Raw genomic sequence first — 18,846 nt, 5'->3', positions numbered from 1 at the left:
CTTTCTGCTATTACTGAGTTCAGAATGTTCCTTTAAATTATTTCTTTTGGCTTTCATCTTTGTTTTATCAGCTGGTTTAAGTTCTGTGCTGGCCCATGAACAGAAAACCATGGAACACAGAATTATGTGATAACCTTTTATTGGACCAACATAGGTTTTACAGTCACATCTCCTAAAAAAGTTATATTATATGTTCTATGTGTTGCATACTTCACTTTAATACAAACATCTGTGTAGAAAGATAATCCACCCATCTTTGAAACACTTACGCTTAGGTGTTACTTCTAGACACCAGAGGGGTAGTTATCGTCCAGCAAAGGAGCAGCTGCACCAGGTGGAAGATGGTGTTGGGTGCAATTGGGAAATACTAATTGTTTAATAGTGCACGAGTTACATTCAAAAATGAGTGTGAGTAATGCATTTGCAGTTAGTGCTGAAGGATATGTGATGTAAAATGCAGGAAACCACTTGCTATAAATATAGCAAGTGTTTTGCTACAGTTTAAGTATATATGTGGCTGTATATGCGTGAACGCTTAGGTTGTCAAATACAACATGATCGACACCTATTCAGCGAACACACAAATCAGCGAAAATTCACAATGCCGATAAACATATCACCGAATACTTTTACTTAGCCAACACTCTTTCACCCACTAATGAAAACAAAACACATTTCCCACTGCACCACTCGCTACATACTACCTATCCAAATGAAATAAATAAACTACATACATACACTAACCTAAACCCTACTTCTAACCCTACACTAACCCTTGCATACATTACTTTCTATGCACTTACCTTAACCCGCACCCTAACCCTAACGTCCCTAACTATCGCACACTTACGTTAATAAGCTATACGCAAACAAAATAAATAATCCAGACACATACACTTAACCAAACCCTACTTCTAACCCTTACATACATTACTATCTATGCACTTAACTTAAACCTTCAGCAGAAGGGCCAACTATGCTGAATCGGGATTTCAAATTTCACGGTTTCCAGCGTTCGGTGTACTCGCGGTTTCCTTTTTAGGTGTCGATCATGTCGTATTCAACAACCTAAGCATTCGCGCTTACGTTATAGACCTATACATATATATATATATATATATATATATATATATATATGTATGTATATTTGTGTGCGTGTGTACATATATAACTTTTTGCTGCTCCGCAACTGAGCTTGATCAGGGTCTGGCACAGTGCTGCTGGAACCTTTTAGACGTCTATTTACAGGGCACCAACAGATGTATACACATAAACCCACAGAAACCTTTATTATCCCAGCCACACTCTATGCAGCCAAGCTGTATGATCTCACTGCATTTGTTCAATGAAGGAGTGAGAGAGCTGCACAGATTGCAGAAGGGAAAAAAGCCATCTTTGCTCAGTTTTACTTTGCAAAGAAAGTTGTTAAGGTATAAGCACAGCTGCAGCTACTACTCCTGTATAAGGAGAGAATCCTCTAGTGGCATGTTATTCTACCTTTAAAAAAAACTGTAAGTCGTACTGTACCTCCAACTAATGTTCAGTGAAGACAGTAATTTGAGAATTCCTTTTTAAGAACTCCAACTGCTGTCCTACAAGTAACCACCCATTGTACCCAGTCTTATTGTAAGTTGAAGGCAGAAACAAAAACAGAACACATTACAAGATGGTATAAAACATACATGATTTGCAGTGCTGCCAACATAATTTCATGGTTTGGGGGTTGTATGTACTTTTCAGAATTTATGATGTGGTGTCACTAATCAACCAAACTGAATGGCTGCAGACACAGCTACAGGTAGAATGATTGACAAGCTATGGGTAGCACACTTCTCTCAGTCTGATCTTTTCTGTATCAGGAGTGTTAGTTTTGGAGATCCAAGAACATTTCTTTGCACCTGTAGAAAGGAGGACAGCAGAAATAGATATTTCAGTTATTCAATATGGTGGTTTGTAGTTTTAAATGGTCTTGTTTATAAAACTTCATCAACCCCCACTTTCCTATTTTTCTACATCGGATGGGTATCATGGAAAGTACTGCTACCTCTCTCTTGATTCAGTGTAGCTATTCTACCTCCTCTGGCAGTCATGCCTGACTGTCTGAGGTCTTCTTTCATGCAGTCCATCCATTTTGGCTGAGTGTCCTCATTTCTGTTTGCTTCCTTGTTTCCTCTTGCCCTTTTCCTGTTTCTCCCATATTTGTCTTCTGCTTTCAATTACATGTGACCAAGCATCTGTAATCTTTGTTTTTCCCACAGTGTGCATCCTACCACTCCTCATCTAAGTTCTCCACTGCCATGCATTCACTACTCTGGTTTCTGTGCTCTACAGAAGCCCTGACCAAACTACTGTTCTGTGTACTTTACTTTTTCAGCTTCTTTAGCATTCTTCTGTCATGTACAACCTCCGTATTCTGTACTGTTTGGTTGCAGCACTTCTGATTCTAGCATTGACCTAATTCACCTAAACTACCCTTCCCTGATAACTGAAGCTGATAACCTTATGTACTTATTCCCTTTCTGTATGAATTATCAGCTTCTTCTGATTTCCTCATTTTGCTGCCATGACAGATGCCTTATTTATAGTCAGTTTCATCCCATGTGCCTTTAGTTTTGTATTCCAATCCCCTATCATTTGCTCAAGTTTCTTTTCAGAGTTTGCTTATAGTGCTAGTTTGTCTACAAGCACCAGCTTTGTTGGACTGTCCGCTCTGACTTGTTATCTAATGTTGTCTATCCCCACTACAAACTAGTCTGGGCTCAGAGATGAATCCTGATGCATGCCCATTCTCATTGGAATCTACTCTGTGGATCAAAACTCTGTGTTCATATTTGTTATTGGATCTTTGTACATAGCCTGCATATACATACCCCTACTGATATTTCCAGGACTTTGAATCATTGCAGGGCTCCCAAATAAGTTTTTTTGGGACCTCATATACTTTTTCCAAGTCCAGGAACTGCCAGTTGGACTGTTTCCCCACTGTCTGTCTCACTATCAGTATTGGGTAATTTTGTACTCTATCTTGATCTGAATTCAAACTGCACTTCTCCCATCTTAAATGAATAGAGGGAGTAGTAGAAATTGTCACTGTTTCTCTCAAGCACTTTCATGCAATGTTTTGGGAGTCTGAAAACTGTGTACTGCCTATCTTTGTTAATGTCCCTTTTATTCTACACAGTCACTGGCATGCTTATTCTCTGGTAATCTGGGCTACACCTTTCTCTTCTTACTGTTATGAGTACCTTCAGGAGATGTTTCTCCTCAAACTTGCCCAATATCTTGATCTGATCTGTCATGGCTGCATTCGAGCTTGCTGCGTCCCCTAACTTCATTTTCCTTGGAGCTGATGTTGCTTCTTTTAGGGTGGGCCAAGTCAGTTCTGGGATTCTGAACTGAAGGCACAGTCAAGGATAAGTGAAGATGGACAACACAGATGGAACATTATGGTAAGACATAACTTTTTTTTTATTTGCTTTTCATGCCCTTTGGAGTAGTGAGCAGATTGATTCTGGCATTTGTAATAACCGTTTTCCTTATCTTTCTGTCTTTGCCTTGCAACACTTTACTTTGTGTGAGTGTCATTTGATGAGTCATTTTCTAGACGATGGTGAAGTTTCTCTGTCTTTTTCCTTACCATTGTGATTGCCTCTGTTAGCCAAGTGACTTGCTTCACTGCCCTTCCATCTTGTTTTCTATATACACAGGATGCTCAGTCTCCTTTGCCATCCGTGCCACTCAATTCTAAGCTGTGGCCTGTCTGTAAGCATACATTCATTGTAGCAATCCTTGGCTCATTTTTTTTTTGCAGCTTGATTGATCACCTCAACTTTTTTATCCCAGATAACCATGGCTGGACAGCTGTAGCTAGACTGCCAGTAACTTATCGAACTATGGCTGCTGGGCTTCAAGGCATGCACACCCTGGCCAATAGGGCCACATAGATCCCCACCTACCATTAGCATGGGTCACTGGGTTTTGTCAGTTTAAGCACTCCACTTAGGACATCAAATATCCATTTCCATTTTTAGAGACATTAGTGAATGTGACCAGATCACCTAGAGCCAATTTTAACACTACCAAGTGGCTAGCCCCGACACAGTGCATAGTCTGTGATTCATGCTCTCCTGTATAGAGGTTATTTTTCACCCCATTTGATGCCTAAAGTGATTGGGCTCTACAGTAGTTCCCCTCTCATAGGCACCATCTTGAGTTTGTGTTGTTGCTCACAAATCTGTTAAATTTTTGAATGCACTTGGCATACCTCTTTAGTTCATTTGGGAAGTGGGAAGGTTAGAGTTAAACCCACTACCTTCCATCCTTGAGGTAAAACACCATTCATGTATTTTGGGGCAGAACATAACATTGTTGGAAATTTTCAGAAGGAATTTTTTGAGTAAACGGAAAAGTCTACAAATGTTATGGTACACTATTAATGTACAAGTTTGTTTTATGCTGAATCGAGAGTGTTGGTTGCCTCAGAAAATTAATGGTACTCGAAAAACATGTGGTTTTGTAATGTTGATACCATATTTATTCCTTAAGAGAATGTTTGACGTCGTGTGAGGTTGACATCTTAATTTGAATGTTAAGAACCATAAATTCTCATTGGTACATTTTAACATTGTAGTAAACTGTGTATTCACTACTGATACTTTTCAAAGGTATCATCTAGAATTTATTACTGACATGTTAATATACACATTGATCCCAGGACAGGTAACTTGCCTTCTTTCAGGGGCAGCCCATGACTCCTGGTACTAGACTGCTAGGCTGCAGCCTTCTTTAATGAAAAATAGAAAATGTTTTACTTATGTTTTTTTGCTTGTAATTTTCTCCTTGGAAATAGTTTACTTTCCAATTTCCATATTCTCATGCTCAAAGTTCTAGAAAGTTTAACTTATTGAACTGAACTAAAACAGCCCAGCATCTCTGTATGCTCCATAGAGAGTAAAGCAGGTATCCTTATTACAGGTCCTCTTGCCATTTTAGGAAGGTTGAAACAAAGTTTGTGTACAGACTTTTCCACTGACTTTGACTATACCAGGAGACTGGTGTCTAAATGCAGCTTGAATCAAAAGCGAAAAAATATGCGATGATTTGTGGATTGAATTAAAGTGCTGCAAGTATGGCCAAAACCTCATTTTTTTATTGTTAAATGTTTGTATTGCTCTAATTCACGATCTGTTTACGTCACGGTCAAGCAAGATGGTATGTATTTTTAATACAACTTAATGGTGTGTGTTTTGTTTAAAGTGGTTTGTATTGTACGCATCTGATTGCAAGAAGCTGAAATACATTATTTGGTCATTATATATTTATTTGTTAGATAATCTTCATACATTTGAGTTAAACATAGTGAAGTAGCTGTAATTAGTGCTTTTAAATTTGGTTGTGTCTGTATGTGTGCCCACAGTGGGGGTTAAAATGGGTTGCATTGTATTTGTCTGACATCAGTGACCTGAAATTCATTACATTCGACATTTATGTATTTATGCATTAATTTGCTTGCAATCATATTTACGAGGTGTACAGAGTCAGTAAAGTGGCTGTAATTGTTAGGCAGATGTAATATGCATGGAGGTTGCAGTAGTTTCATTGTATGCATCTGACAACAAGCTGAAGTACATTGCTGTTGTAATTCATTTGATCTCAAGCATCTATATAAAATGTGTATGTTCATGAGCTGAAATACATTACTGTGGCCAGGCCATTTTTTATGTGTGTGTATATATATATATATATATATATATATATATATATATACATATACATATACATTCACAAGCATATCTCTTTGATCGGTCTAACATCTGAGGTATATACTGACATTTAAGTGATTGTGACTGGTGGGCCTGTGCCTTCCTGCGTGTGCCTGCCTCTGTCTCTGTGTGCATATCTCTGTCTCTGTCTGCGTGTGCATACCCAGGTATAGGTGTAAAATCCATTGAACTGCAATGTGTGCATCTTGACAGCAATGAGCTGAAGTACTCTACCATTTCACTGTTTATGCATTTATTTATTCATTTGTCCAGAATTGTACATCCGAAGTGTATACAGTCAGCAAAGTATCTGTAACTGGTGGACATAGAGGCAGTGTGGGGATAAAGCCGATTGATTTTGCTGCTGTCATTTGGTCAAAGCTAAACAACTGTTGAGCTGAGTTGGCAGTACTAGCATGTGGTTTTAGTAAAATAGACTGAAATAGATTATAGACTTATTTTTATTTGGTCACAATCAAGACATATGAGATGTACACGGTTACTAAAATTGATTGCAATGAGTGGACATTAAGGCAATCTGTGGATAAAAGTAACTTGTTCTCAGTTAATGGTCATTGACCTATCATCTTATTGTGCCACCCATTCAGTTGCTTCCTGTATTCTCTTAGTTTGAATTCCCTAGCCTCAACTGCTTTTTCTCCCTGAAGCATGGTTCTGTAAAGCATACTAAGTGCACATAGCATGACACTTTTAGTGTTGCCTTGGAAGAACTTTTTTTTGGGGGGTGGTGGCTACAGTTGAGTGATAGAATTTTGAAAGTAAAGTTGCATTTTATTTTGTGCTCAAAACTGAATGTATTTTTATTTAATTTTATTTTTAGACTATCCCAGTAATTATGGATGGCAAAGATGTTGTTGCCATGGCTAGGACCGGGAGTGGTAAGACGGCCTGCTTTCTGATCCCCATGTTTGAACGACTGAAAGCTCACACAGCACAAACAGGAGCAAGAGCCCTGATCCTTTCACCCACTAGGGAGCTGGCATTGCAAACTATGAAGTTCACCAAAGAGGTAAAAATGTTCCCATAAAGAGATTTAACAGTCACTGTTATCATAGCTGTAGTAGTTTCATTTTTGCCTAGGCTTCTAGCAGTAGATTTTGCTGTGTACTTCTCATGTTAAAGCCAGTGAAGTAAACATTTTATCAGGTTCATATACTGACTCTAAAGTGATAGAATCTTAAGGACTGTTTTTAGACATTGCAGAGAGGTTTAGCTGACCTCTTAAGTGGATTGGAAAGTACAGTAGACATAAAAAAAACGTGATTTGCAGCATAGCTGTATAGCAGTTAAAGGGAAGTGGGGTTGTACAGTGCACTGCATGGCAGGTATGACTTGTATGGGAGGAGAGTACTTATTAGCCAAGCAAATTAACTAGTTCATGAACTCTTTTTCATCTATGTCCAGGGCATATGGCATATAATGAAAAGTGAACATATATTAATGAGTTAATGAAGTAGAACAGAGTGTCTATACCTTAGCACTAAAATCTCTTATCAAACATCTAGTGGTGAGTATCCCATTTATCATGTAGTAATAATAATTTAATAGAGAAAACATGCTGTTTTAGCAGAGCAGGGTTTACAGTCGTGTTATGAAAGTTGAATTTTGGACTATAACCTAAACTGAGTGGTTTGGGTATAGTCTGGCATGTAGTGTAGTGGATTTTAAGACTATGAGCTGTTAAGCTGCTACGTTTGTGGTACATGGTTTGAATACCTCAGGCTTCATTTGCCTGCTATCTGACCTTGAGTTAATCTGTGTTTGGGAGCAACTGGAAATTTGGGCTGGGCTCCTCAGTGGTCTCCTAGACTGCATGTGTAGTAATTGCCTGTGAACCTAAAATTTATTGATGAGTGTGTGTTACTTAATGTACATGTTAGGTTAGAAGTAGAATATTAATTTCTGCTAAAAAAAAAAAAATCAAAGGAAGAAATGTTAAACTTAAATAGGTTCATAGGTAGGTACTAGGCTATCGGGCCTGGGGCCTATACAAGCCCAGCCAAAAAGGTGCCCTTGGCTTTTGCCACCCAAGAAAATTATTTTCCTGTGCCACTGTCGAGCAGAGTCACAGAGGTGATCCCCAGGGTGAATTTCCTATTTCCCATCCAATCATCAAGATTTTTCTTGAAGAGTGTTAATGAGGAGCTTTGTTTGATATAGGTAGGTAGTTTATTCCAGAGTATGGGAAGTCTCTGGGACAGGAATCTATCTCTCCGGCATGTTCTGTTTATTGTGATGACAAGGTTTAGGTCCCTAGAGCGTGTAGATCAGAGGGATTGGGATTTCTTTAAGTGTAGCATGTCCAACAGCTCTGGGTTTGACATAGCTTTGTATGTTAGGCAGAGATCACCTCTGAGTAGGTGATATGCGACGGAGTAAAGCTGGAGTTTTTTGAGACGGTCTGCGTAGGGCATCTGTTTGAGGCTGGTAATCCTCTTTGTGAGGTATTTCTGCGGCCTTTCCACTTGTAGATGTCTTGTGAGGTACATACCAAAAGGGGCGTTGTACTCTATAATGGGTCTAATGAGTGATGAGTAGAGGAGAACAATGACCTCTTTTTTTTCTGGATTGGAAACCTTTTGTGATGAGGTGTGCCACGTAGAAGGATTTTTTGACTACTATGACAATGTGATTATCAAAGGAGAGACTACTGTCCACCTGTCTCCCAAGGTCTCTTATCACACTTTCGGTGTTAAGTATACTACCGCTTATGTTGTAGTTCATGGGTACAGAGTTTTTACCAAAGTGGATGACAGTGCACTTTTTGACATTGAGCTTGAGGCCATGGCTTTGACACCAGGCATCTGTCTCAGTGAGGCCCTTTTGTAGGATGTCCACATTGTTAGGAGTTTCGATTATGTGTGCTAAACTAACTTCTGATTTAGATAAAAAGACCAGTGCAGGGCAATCTCTCATTTCTACTGCTAGATTAATTTGAAGTGATTGGGCTATGAAAGTGAATAATGAGGATTGTACTTTAGCAGATGGTCATGTAGTGTACCAGATCTGTAAAGAAGCTCAAAAGAAGGGAGAAGTTAGACAACACTGAGGATTAATGAGAATAGGTGGGGGAAAAACATTTAAGGGAGGAGGTAGAAGGAGATATACCGTGGTGGCAGGTATAGCAAGTTAATCTAGCAGTAGAAATGAGGGATTGCCCTGCACTGGTCTTTTTATCTAAATCAGAAGTTATTTCAGCGCACATCTTGGTTAAAATGATTTTATCTTGAATATGTACGTGAGCAAAACCCGATTATCGTAGTCCAGTATTCAGTATCTTTGTCATGTAAATATGAAATACCTAAATCGCTGTACATCACTGATTTAAATACCGAAAGACTGCTTTACAAACATGTTTCCAGAAGAAGCAGAAAACCAACAATCAGCTTCTAGACAATCATGGAGAAATAGAAAATCTGAAGTAGTTAACTTCATTTGGTCTGCAACCTGTGGGATACGGATCCGATCTCGGATCCGAGCCGGCAACTTTACAAAGCTTAGATCCGAGCTCCTAGCTCCTCCCCTTACCCACAATCCCCTGCCAACCCTGACTGACCTCAGATCTAGTTTGCCGCGCTTCTTAACAGCAGCTAGATTGCGAGCTCCTGGGTTTTTTTTGGCCAGATAAGTCTCTCTTTTTAAATTTACTTGTTAAATTTGAGTGAGTGTTAGTGTGTGTTAGATTCCCTTTTGATTATACTAGTTCAGTTAAATTTTGGTTAAAATTAGTCTAGTTTCTTCCTCCCCTCGCTGGTCATAGTTAGTGTGTGTGTGTGTGTGTGTGTGTGTGTGTGTGTGTGTGTGTGTGTGTGTGTGTGTGTGTGTGTGTGTGTGTGTTAGTGTGTTGGGGCCTACCGAGTGAGTTTTTACTTTAATATGTCTGAGGCCCCAAAGCCAATATTCTCTAAGTGCACCGAGTGTGGCCATAAGCTCTCCCCGGTGGATGGCCACACTCTGTGCGTCCGGTGCCTTGGGGTTGAACACCTTTCCTCTGGATGTGCTATCTGTGCGACGTTCAACCCCAGGGCACTGAAGGACCATAGGTCTAAGCTGATCCTGGCGGGACTTTTGCCCCGGATTCAGCTTCGGTCTCCGGTGCTTCTGTGGCCTCCTCCCAGGCTTCGGTGGCGGCCACTCCTGCCTCTCTCCCCCCGGCCGGGGCTCAATCTCCCGCTTCAGCGCAGGAGGAGATGGAGGCCAGGAAAGAAAAACGGAGGGAGAAGCACCACAAGCGGCTGGCCGAGGCCTCCGCTTCACCCTCCACAGCTTCCAGGTCTCCTCCTTCTCGGCTCCGGTCTCCATGCTTCTCACCGCTGCCCGAGGAGGAGGAGACCCGATCTCCATCGAGGTCATCGAGGTGGCACTCCCGGCCAGCCTCGATGGCCTCGTCGAGATCAACGCGTAGCCTTTCTGAAGCTGATTTGGACCGGGTGATGCAAAGGTTCATCCAGCCCAAATGCAGATGGGAGTGCTCCTGCCCCCCCCCTCCGGGGGGGGGGGCTCAACACCCTTCTTTGCCCCGATAGCTCCTTCTCTGACCCGCTTCCTGGGTTCGGAGCGTTGGAGCCGGTGGTGGGTCGGCGCCGACAGTATCTGGTACTTCGGTGCCGACTCTTCCTTAGAGTTTACCGGATCCGTCCTTGTCGGATCCGAGCTCTCGGAGCCGTGCTCTGAGCTTCGGATCCGAGGGGTTTAGTGTGCCTTCGGCTCCGTCCAGGTCGGAGCACACTGGCCCTTCGGATCCGATGGTCTCGGCGCCGGCTCCGATCCATCCATGGGATCCGAGTGAGGGTCGGCTCTCAGATCCCGGAGAGAGTGGCTCTCCCTCGGCCTTCGAAGTGGTGGAGAGAGCTCTGTTGAGTGCATCCAGGCCCCCGCTCCCTGCTACGGTTCCATCCCGCACTCCCTCTCATTTGGGTAAGGCTTCCGTCGCCCGGCCACAGTGACAGCCTGCTTTGACGTCTCAGGTCGTTCCCCTGGAACAAGACGTTGCTGGTGAGTCGTCTTCGGACAGTCCCCCCAAGGATGTTCCTCACAAGCGGAAGTTTAAGAGGAGGCACATGGACTCCCCCAAGTCCTTGACAGAAGACACAGATTTGGATGAGGGGGAAGGCTCCCCAAGTTCACCCCCCGAGGATGTTTCCGAATGGAAATGCTTAGGATAAGAGGGGGGAGTGGTCTGCCCCCCAAGGCTTTCTCGGACGAATCCGTGTTCCTGGAGGCGTTCGATGCAGGCCCATCTACCTCTTGGGTGTCCCCTCTGGCTGACCCCTTAGTGGACCTTATCACCACTAGGGCGTGGAAGGAGCCAGACACTGTGGAGCCAGTCCCCAAACGTACTGACAAGATCCTGAGCCCCCCGGCAGAGAAATCCCATTGGAGCAAGGGACCCCCTGTAGATGCCATGTTGGTGGCGGCAGCCACCAAGAGGGAGTTAGCCCAAGAGAGTCCCTCGGTCCATCCCCCGAGCAAGGAGTCTTGCTCGATGGACCGTCTTGGGAAGCGGGTCTTTAGTTCAGCGACCTTCACTGTAAGGTCCCTGAACTACATGGCACATGTGATTCGACTGCAGCGAGACCTTATCAAAGAGTACGCTGCATCACCCCCAGAGTCCATGTCGGGGGAGGACGAACAGTTGTACTCCACTCGCATGGCCACTCTTAGGTCTATATCCAACACCTCTATTCGGCTTTTATCCCATGCTACAGAGGGAGTCGCTAGAGCCAGCGGAGCAGGCCTAGTTATGAGGCGCCAGGCCTGGCTCCGACATTGTGATTTCCCGGAACCCTTCAAGGCGTCCTTTGCGAATGTCCCCTTCGATGGTTCAGTTCGCGAGACTTTGGTCCAGAGCGAAAAGGACGGGAAGACATTGTCTGCCGTCGGAGTCCGCTTCTCTGCTCCCCAGAGGTCCTTCTCCAAGAACCAAAAGGGACAGAAGAAGATGTGGTTCCAAAAGTCGCAACAATCCCAGTCCACTCCGGACTCCCAGTCCTTCCGCGGCAGAGGAGGACAGGGTGGACGCCGCCCTAGAGGCAGAGGGGACCCAAAAAACTTTGGGTCCAGAGAAGCCTTCTCTGTTCGGCCCACACAGCAACCCTGAGGGGTTGCCCGACTGCTCCACTCTGGAAGCAGTCGGGGGGCGTTTCTCGAAGCACATGGCAGCTTGGGAGTCCATTACAACAGACCGCTGGGTGCTTCGTATCATATCCAGAGGGTACAGAATTCCCTTTTCCTACATTCCCGACACCCCCGGACACCTCCCCGATGTTCCACCCAATCAGAGGGAGGCAGCAGCTGCGGAAATTTGACTGCTTTTAGAAAAAGGAGCCATCCAGCATGTCTCTCCGGGCCAGTCCGGATCAAGTTACTACTCCAGGTTCTTTTTGGTGCCAAAAAAGACGGGGGACCTAAGGCCCATCCTCTATCTTTCCCTACTAAATCTGTCAGTAACCAAAGAAAAGTTCCAGATGGTCACTCTTCAATCTATTCTCCCCCTCTTGCGGGAGAACGACTGGATGTGCTCCATAGACCTCAAGGACGCGTACTACCACATATTGATGAACGAACGGTCCAGGAGGTTTCTCCGCTTCCGGCTGGGAGCCAGTCATTATCAATTCAGGGTCTTCCCCTTTGGTCTCACCTCAGCCCCCAGGGTGTTCACCAAGGTATTAGCAGTGATAGTGGCCCACCTGAGACTCCAGGAAATGCAGGTCTTCCCGTACCTGGACGACTGGCTCCTCACCGCCCCGACAAGGCATCTACTATGCTTAGCCAGGGACTACTTTCTCAACCTTGCTCCACAACTATAGATCACTATAAACTCGGACGAGTCCTCTCTCACCCCGACACAGGTAATAGATTTTATCGGGGCCAGACTGGACACCAACAGGCATCTAGTTGTCTTAATTCCCGACTGGTTGCACACTTTGAGGGCACATGTGCGGCCCATCTTTCAATCTTCAAAACCTCCGGCGGGATTGGTTTTGAGGGCCGTGGGGTCCATGGCAGCCGCTATAAACCTTCTTCCCATGGCGCGTCTGAACATGAGGAATTTACAGTGGACTCTCCAAGTGCACTGGTCCCTTCATCAATACCCCTTGAGTCACCCCATTTCTCTCAGCAGGGCCTGCAAGAGGGCTCTCGTTTGGTGGCTTCAATCGCCGGACCTCCAGGCATGACGCCCCTTTGCCATGACCCCCCCCCTCTCGCCACGGTGACCATGGACGCCTCTCGTCTTGAGTGGGGGGGGGGCATTATTCGAGCAGGACGGTCCAAGGCACGTGGAACGATTCGGAGACCTTATTGCACATAAATGTTCTAGAGATGACGGCAGTGCTGTTGTCGTTGCAAGCACTTCAGACCCTTAGGAACAATTGCAATCCAGACAAGACAGCATGTCTGTGATGTGGTACATCAACAAACAAGGGGGAACCAGGTCTTCTCTGTCAAGAAGCCATGAGAGTGTGGGAATGAGCGATCTCCACCAACCACTTTCTCATTGCAACGCACATTCCGAGACGGACCAACCTCCTGGCGGACAGACTGAGTCGCACCATCCTTTCACCTTACGAGTGGTCCCTCAATCCTCGAGTAGCGAGTCAATTTTTTGCCGTTTGGGGGCAGCCCTGTTGCGATCTTTTAGCATTTCCCTCAAACACAAAATGCAACAATTGCTTCGCTCTCATTCCCCCTGCCGGGGAAGCCCCGAGGGACGCCTTGGTACATGCTTAGCCACCCGGTCTTCTCTATGCCTACCCTCCTCTTCCCCTCATGCTGAAACTTCTTCAGAAAGTCAGTCAGTTGGGGAGCAGGATGATCCTCATTGCCCCATTCTCGCCTCGCCAAGCTTAGTTCCCTTACCTGTGGACTCATCGAGTGAATACGCCCTGGATTGTAGATCTCCTTCCGGATCTAATCTCCCACCCCCAGGGGCTCCCACTTCCCGACCTGGCCAGCCTCAAGCTTACAGCTTGGCTGCTCCAGTTCCACTTGTAGCTAGGACTCCCGGTATCTCTTCCCCAGTTAAAACTATCCTAGTAGCAGCGCACAAGCCCTCTACTAGGCAGGTCTATGGTAGTAAATGGAAGCGTTTCTCTATCTGGGCAGAACGCCATAATTTGGACCCTTTTACAGACCCCTTGCCTGCGGTGCTGGCCTTTCTTTCAGGTCTTTTTAATGGCGGAGCTAGCTGTTCTATGGTTAAGGTTCAGTTAGCAGCTATCTCTCATTACCACGTAGGTACTGAAATGGGTCCTTTGATTACTACAAAATTGTGCAAAACGTTCCTAAAGGGCACCTTTCTTCTTAGATCTCCAATAAAGGAAGCGGTACCTCCATGGGATTTGACCTTGGTATTACAAGCCCTGACAGCCCCTCCCTTTGAACCGGCATCTTCAGTAGACCTCAAATATTTGTCTTGGAAAACAGCCTTTCTTGTGGCTATTACTTCAGCCAGGAGAGTATCTGAATTTCAAGCTCTTTCTGTGAAACCCCCATACTTAGCCTTTCACAAGGAATAGGGTTTACCTCAGGACCAATCCATCCTTCCTCCCGAAGGTAGTTTCTGAATCTAATATTAACCAATCTATCAATTTGCCGGTCTTCTTTCCTAACTTCCAGAACAAAGGGGAGTACAGACTACATTCTTTGGACGTGCACAGACAACTTAGATTTTACATTCATAGGACATCTGGTCATAGACAATCTGACCAGTTGTTCGTCTCCTTTGCCAAGTTTAATCTAGGTAAACCGGTCTCGAAAGTTTCCTTATCGAGATGGATTTCTCAGTGTATCATTACAGCGTATCAAAATTCCGGCAGGCCCGCACCTCAAGGAGTTCGTGCCCATTCAACTAGGGCTATGGCTACATCTGCCGCCTTTAAATCCAGGGTTTCCTTGGATGATATCTGTTCAGCAGCCACTTGGGCCTCATCTCATACCTTCATCAATCATTATAAATTGGACATTACCTCCAGAGGGAGAATTTCTTTTGGCTCGCAGTGCTCCGGAATATCCTTCCATGAAGGCCGCCCAAGGTTTAGGTAGCTGGGGACTCTGTCCCACAGGTTCCAGACCAAATTAAGTTAACTACTTCAGATTAAGAAGTTATGTACTCACCATAATGTTCCATCTGAGTAGGTAAACTTCATTTGTCGGCAACCGTTCCCCCCCCCCCTCCGTCCCCCTGACCTTCAGACGTGTTTCATGCCATATAGTGATGTACCATTTCTGATAATGTAGTTAGTTATCCACTGTAGTGCTTGCGGGCAAATTTGATCTGAGGTCAGTCAGGGTTGGCAGGGGATTATGGGTAAGGGGAGGAGCTAGGAGCTCGGATCTAAGCTTTGTAAAGTTGCCGGCTTGGATCCGAGATTGGATACGTATCCCACAGGTTGCCGACAAATGAAGTTTACCTACTCAGATGGAACGATATGGTGAGTACATAACTTCTTATTAAGTGACATCTACTGTGGAGTCTTATCACTTGTAAAATGACCAAGCGCTTGACTAACTGCATTTGGATAAAGCACAATAAAAGCCAAGGGTTCAGGGGATGAAGTCCCCAGCATAGGTGTTTTTGTCCTCCTGGGGGAATAACACCCAAGTTTAAAAACAGGATGATTATTTTGCTTTTGGTCAACTCACCTTTAGAGGAATACATTTGCACAACCTGACACTGAACCATTTTCTGTACCTGACCTCTGTAAGCTAACAATTGACTTGCAGAACACTGAAAATATGGTAGGGTATGTGTTCCTTTTAAATAAAGCCTTTTAAGGTTTCTTTCTAGAAATGTAATGAATGATAGCTATGTGTTGCTTATACTAGCAGCAGTACATTGCAGCATATAGCAGTCAGTATGTGGCAAGTAAGCAGTGTATGGGCAGGTGAAATTTCACAAATTAGTATAGTAACTGTCAGTCTCATATTTTTCCATAACAGAATTCCCCTGCACTCCCTTATTCAGTACAGTAACTGTAAATCACATCACCTCAAAGATGGATGGGGGTGCCAATCCACATTGTTATTCCACTGTAACAGATATACTTGCATGACAGTTTTGTCCACTGTAACAGATATACCTGCATGACAGTTTTGCGCTTATCCCTGATATGCAGTCTTGTAGTTGGTATACTCCACTAGTGAAGGTGAAGTGGATGCAGTAGGATATGGCTCCGTGCTGAAAATTTCATTTTCTTATTTTCTTTGAGTCAAGGTCACTCTTAATTTCAACTTACTTTTTGATGTGTGTAGCATTTTCAACATTTCAGGCTCTGGTCTCAAAAGTTCATCAACCTGTGTTCAAGTTTCAGGTTATATGGGATTCAAGGATATCATATTTTATTTTTTTATTCTCTGTTAACTGGGTTAGTCCCACCAGGCTAGTAGCCTCTTTTCAGGGTAAATCTGAGGTGGTATTTGTACTACTAGGGGACATTTGGCCAGGGCATCAGGGAACTTCCCCCTACTCTTTGGAGCTGCTAGATGGGGTCAGAAGGTACTTGCAACTGCAAGGAAGAGGCTTAAGGGAAGCAGCAGCAGCAAATGGAGGAGAGGAAAGCTATTGAGCGCTTAGAGGTAGAAGATGAGAATTTGAAGGAAATTCTATTGATATGGAGCTTCAGAATGTAAACAATGATTTCTGTGTCGTAGATGTTACAAATGAGCAGCATTTAGAAGTCTTCTTTGAGAAAGAAGTCAGTGAGTCTTTGGAAGTGGTGCAGATAACAGACCTGGCATCAGGAAGGCTTACTGATGATTATCTGTTAAAAATCGATCAGGATGATCCAGGCGACAGTTCTGCAGCTTCATGTGGTGAAATGGCTGATAACTGTTTTGTAAGTGCTGAGGATGTGGAAAAGGAAGCGGTTGAAAGGGACAGCATGGAATGCAGCAGTGGAAAAAAGTTAAAGAGAAAAGCAGCCGCAAGTGTTTTGGTTTTATGGCAGTGGATAATAAGAGTGACTAAAACATATGCAGCAGTTACAGCAGGCAGTAAAGGAGAGCAGCAGCAAACTGTGAGTAAAACCATTTTTGAAATAAGAAAGAAGAGCAGTCCACCTCCGACAATAAAAGCAAAAAGTTACACTGTAATATATATTTATGGGGCAGTTTGGTAACTGTTCTGGGGTTTAAAGCTCAAGAAATTTTATGTTATGTTGTGAACAGAGAGCAGAGATTTTTTTGTGACTTAATATTTGAAACTGATGATACATTTTTTTAAACTGTATAACAAACGGAGGAGCTCTATCCATGGAACAATTATTTGTTTTCTGGTAGTAAATTAAATGTTAATTTGCACTTTAGAACTGATGAAATGGAAGAAGACTATGTTAAAAAAATGCCTGCAGGCTCTGTGTGATATTTTGAAAGAAAGACATGAGAGAAACTTATGGAATGGAGGGTGGAATTGTTTTGAAAGGTGAAAACATGGTAAAACACTTGCCAAGTGTTTTTATTTATTTATTTATTTGGGGGGGGGGGCTGGTCATAGAGGGACATGAAGATATGCAGGGCAATCTAAGTCTTGCTTATTTTGTGGACTGTGACAATGTACAATGTGACCAATGTGGGGGGAGAATGGACATATTGCAAGAAGGTGTGTCTGAATGTACATTTTGATTAAAAGACAATTTTGGTAGGATTGTCAAGAGCAAACACTAAATAATGAAAATGAAGGGAAAAGGGAAGAAAACGTACACAAGCAGGGACAGTAAGAGGCTGGGGAAGAGAGCGAACTAGGTGAAGAAGCTGTAGAAGAAAAAAAATATGGAGGGAGAAAAATGAGGTGGGAGCGAATGCGTGCAGAAAATTAGGTCAGGGGAAGGGTATGATACTGTTTTCTTTTCAGGTTCTAGCCAGTGAAAAATCTGATTCTGATGATCAAGGATTACTTCATACATATACCCAGGAAAAATATTCAGCTGGGGAAAGAGTAAAAATAAGAAAATGAAAATTTATACATATTTCCTCTAAACTTAAAAAGAAGGAAAAGCAATAATATTTCCTCTAAAATTATTGCTTTTCCTTTTTAAGTTTAAAGTATTTTCAGTAAGTGTCAACAGTGTTAGTAATATAAAAATGATAGGGATATTGGAATAGTGTGCTAAAATATATTGTGGATGCTATTTTGTTAGAGGATGCAACATTCCTGACAGGTGAAGCAAGACTGCAGACATTAAAATTGTAGGGTGGTAAATCATTATTGCGGAATTAATTGTTAAATTTGCTTTGTGTGGTAATGAAAATTACAACATAATTTTCCAACTTAACCAAAATGGTTAGACTGATAACTGACCCTACAGTTGTATGTATCATTATGTAAATTAGTTTATGTACATACTGTAGCGGATGAAGGCAGAAAAATAAAGGAGTGGTTTTCAGTGTGCAAGATGGCTGAGGAGCTTGAGTGCTTCAGAACTTGGCTGTGATGTGAGGAGGAAGAATTCAGAATTTTGGCTCTGGAGGAGATTATCACTGATAATTGGCTTTGTGATTATGTAACCTCAAGACTTTTTACCTGTTTTCCACTAAAACTGGGCCAAGTGTAAGTGGTGACAGCTTGTTGCAAAATTTTGGTTTCAGGGATTGCAGGAGAACAGGACATGATCCATACTTTTGCCATTGTGATAACAGTATAGGGCTATAAATGCACGTAAGTTGATAGGTTTGTTTGCATTTTGTTACTTAGAGAAAGTCCTACTGGGGGAGTCTTTCAAGACCCTTTTTTCAGCAGAGGCCTGACGAAAAACTCCAAAAACCTGTTCGTTGAAAGGAAAAACGAACAGAAAGATTATATTAGGGACTTTATGAATACATATAAGATTTATAGTGATTACAGATTCAGTGTAGACTAGAAGGTTATAAATAAAAAAAAGAAATTAATAGTTGTAGCAGTACTCGCTAGAAAACAGCTGAAGATAAATGCGTAGTCTCTGAATGGGATAGCAAAGCAGTAACATAAGGAAGTAATGTAAATTTTGTGTCCACAATTGCAGCAATATTCTCAAGAGAAATATCAACTGAAAAAAGTATATCCACTATAAATAAGTCAGCAAAGCAG

General features: G+C 43.1%; 1 protein-coding gene across 1 annotated transcript in view; it reads left to right on the top strand.

Annotated features, from left to right (window-relative positions):
* Positions 1–18,846, top strand: part of DDX54 (DEAD-box helicase 54) — an 841,349-nt gene that overhangs the window by 136,404 nt on the left and 686,099 nt on the right. Inside the window, 1 exon segment of the mRNA XM_044068440.1 lies at positions 6,604–6,792. Coding sequence (XP_043924375.1) covers positions 6,604–6,792 — 189 coding nt within the window.

This window comes from Protopterus annectens, chromosome 4.part0 (assembly GCF_019279795.1).
Source record: "Protopterus annectens isolate FY-2018-M chromosome 4.part0, PAN1.0, whole genome shotgun sequence".
In the NCBI taxonomy this organism is placed as follows: domain Eukaryota; kingdom Metazoa; phylum Chordata; order Ceratodontiformes; family Protopteridae; genus Protopterus; species Protopterus annectens.
This window is presented reverse-complemented; position numbering and strand designations above follow the sequence as displayed.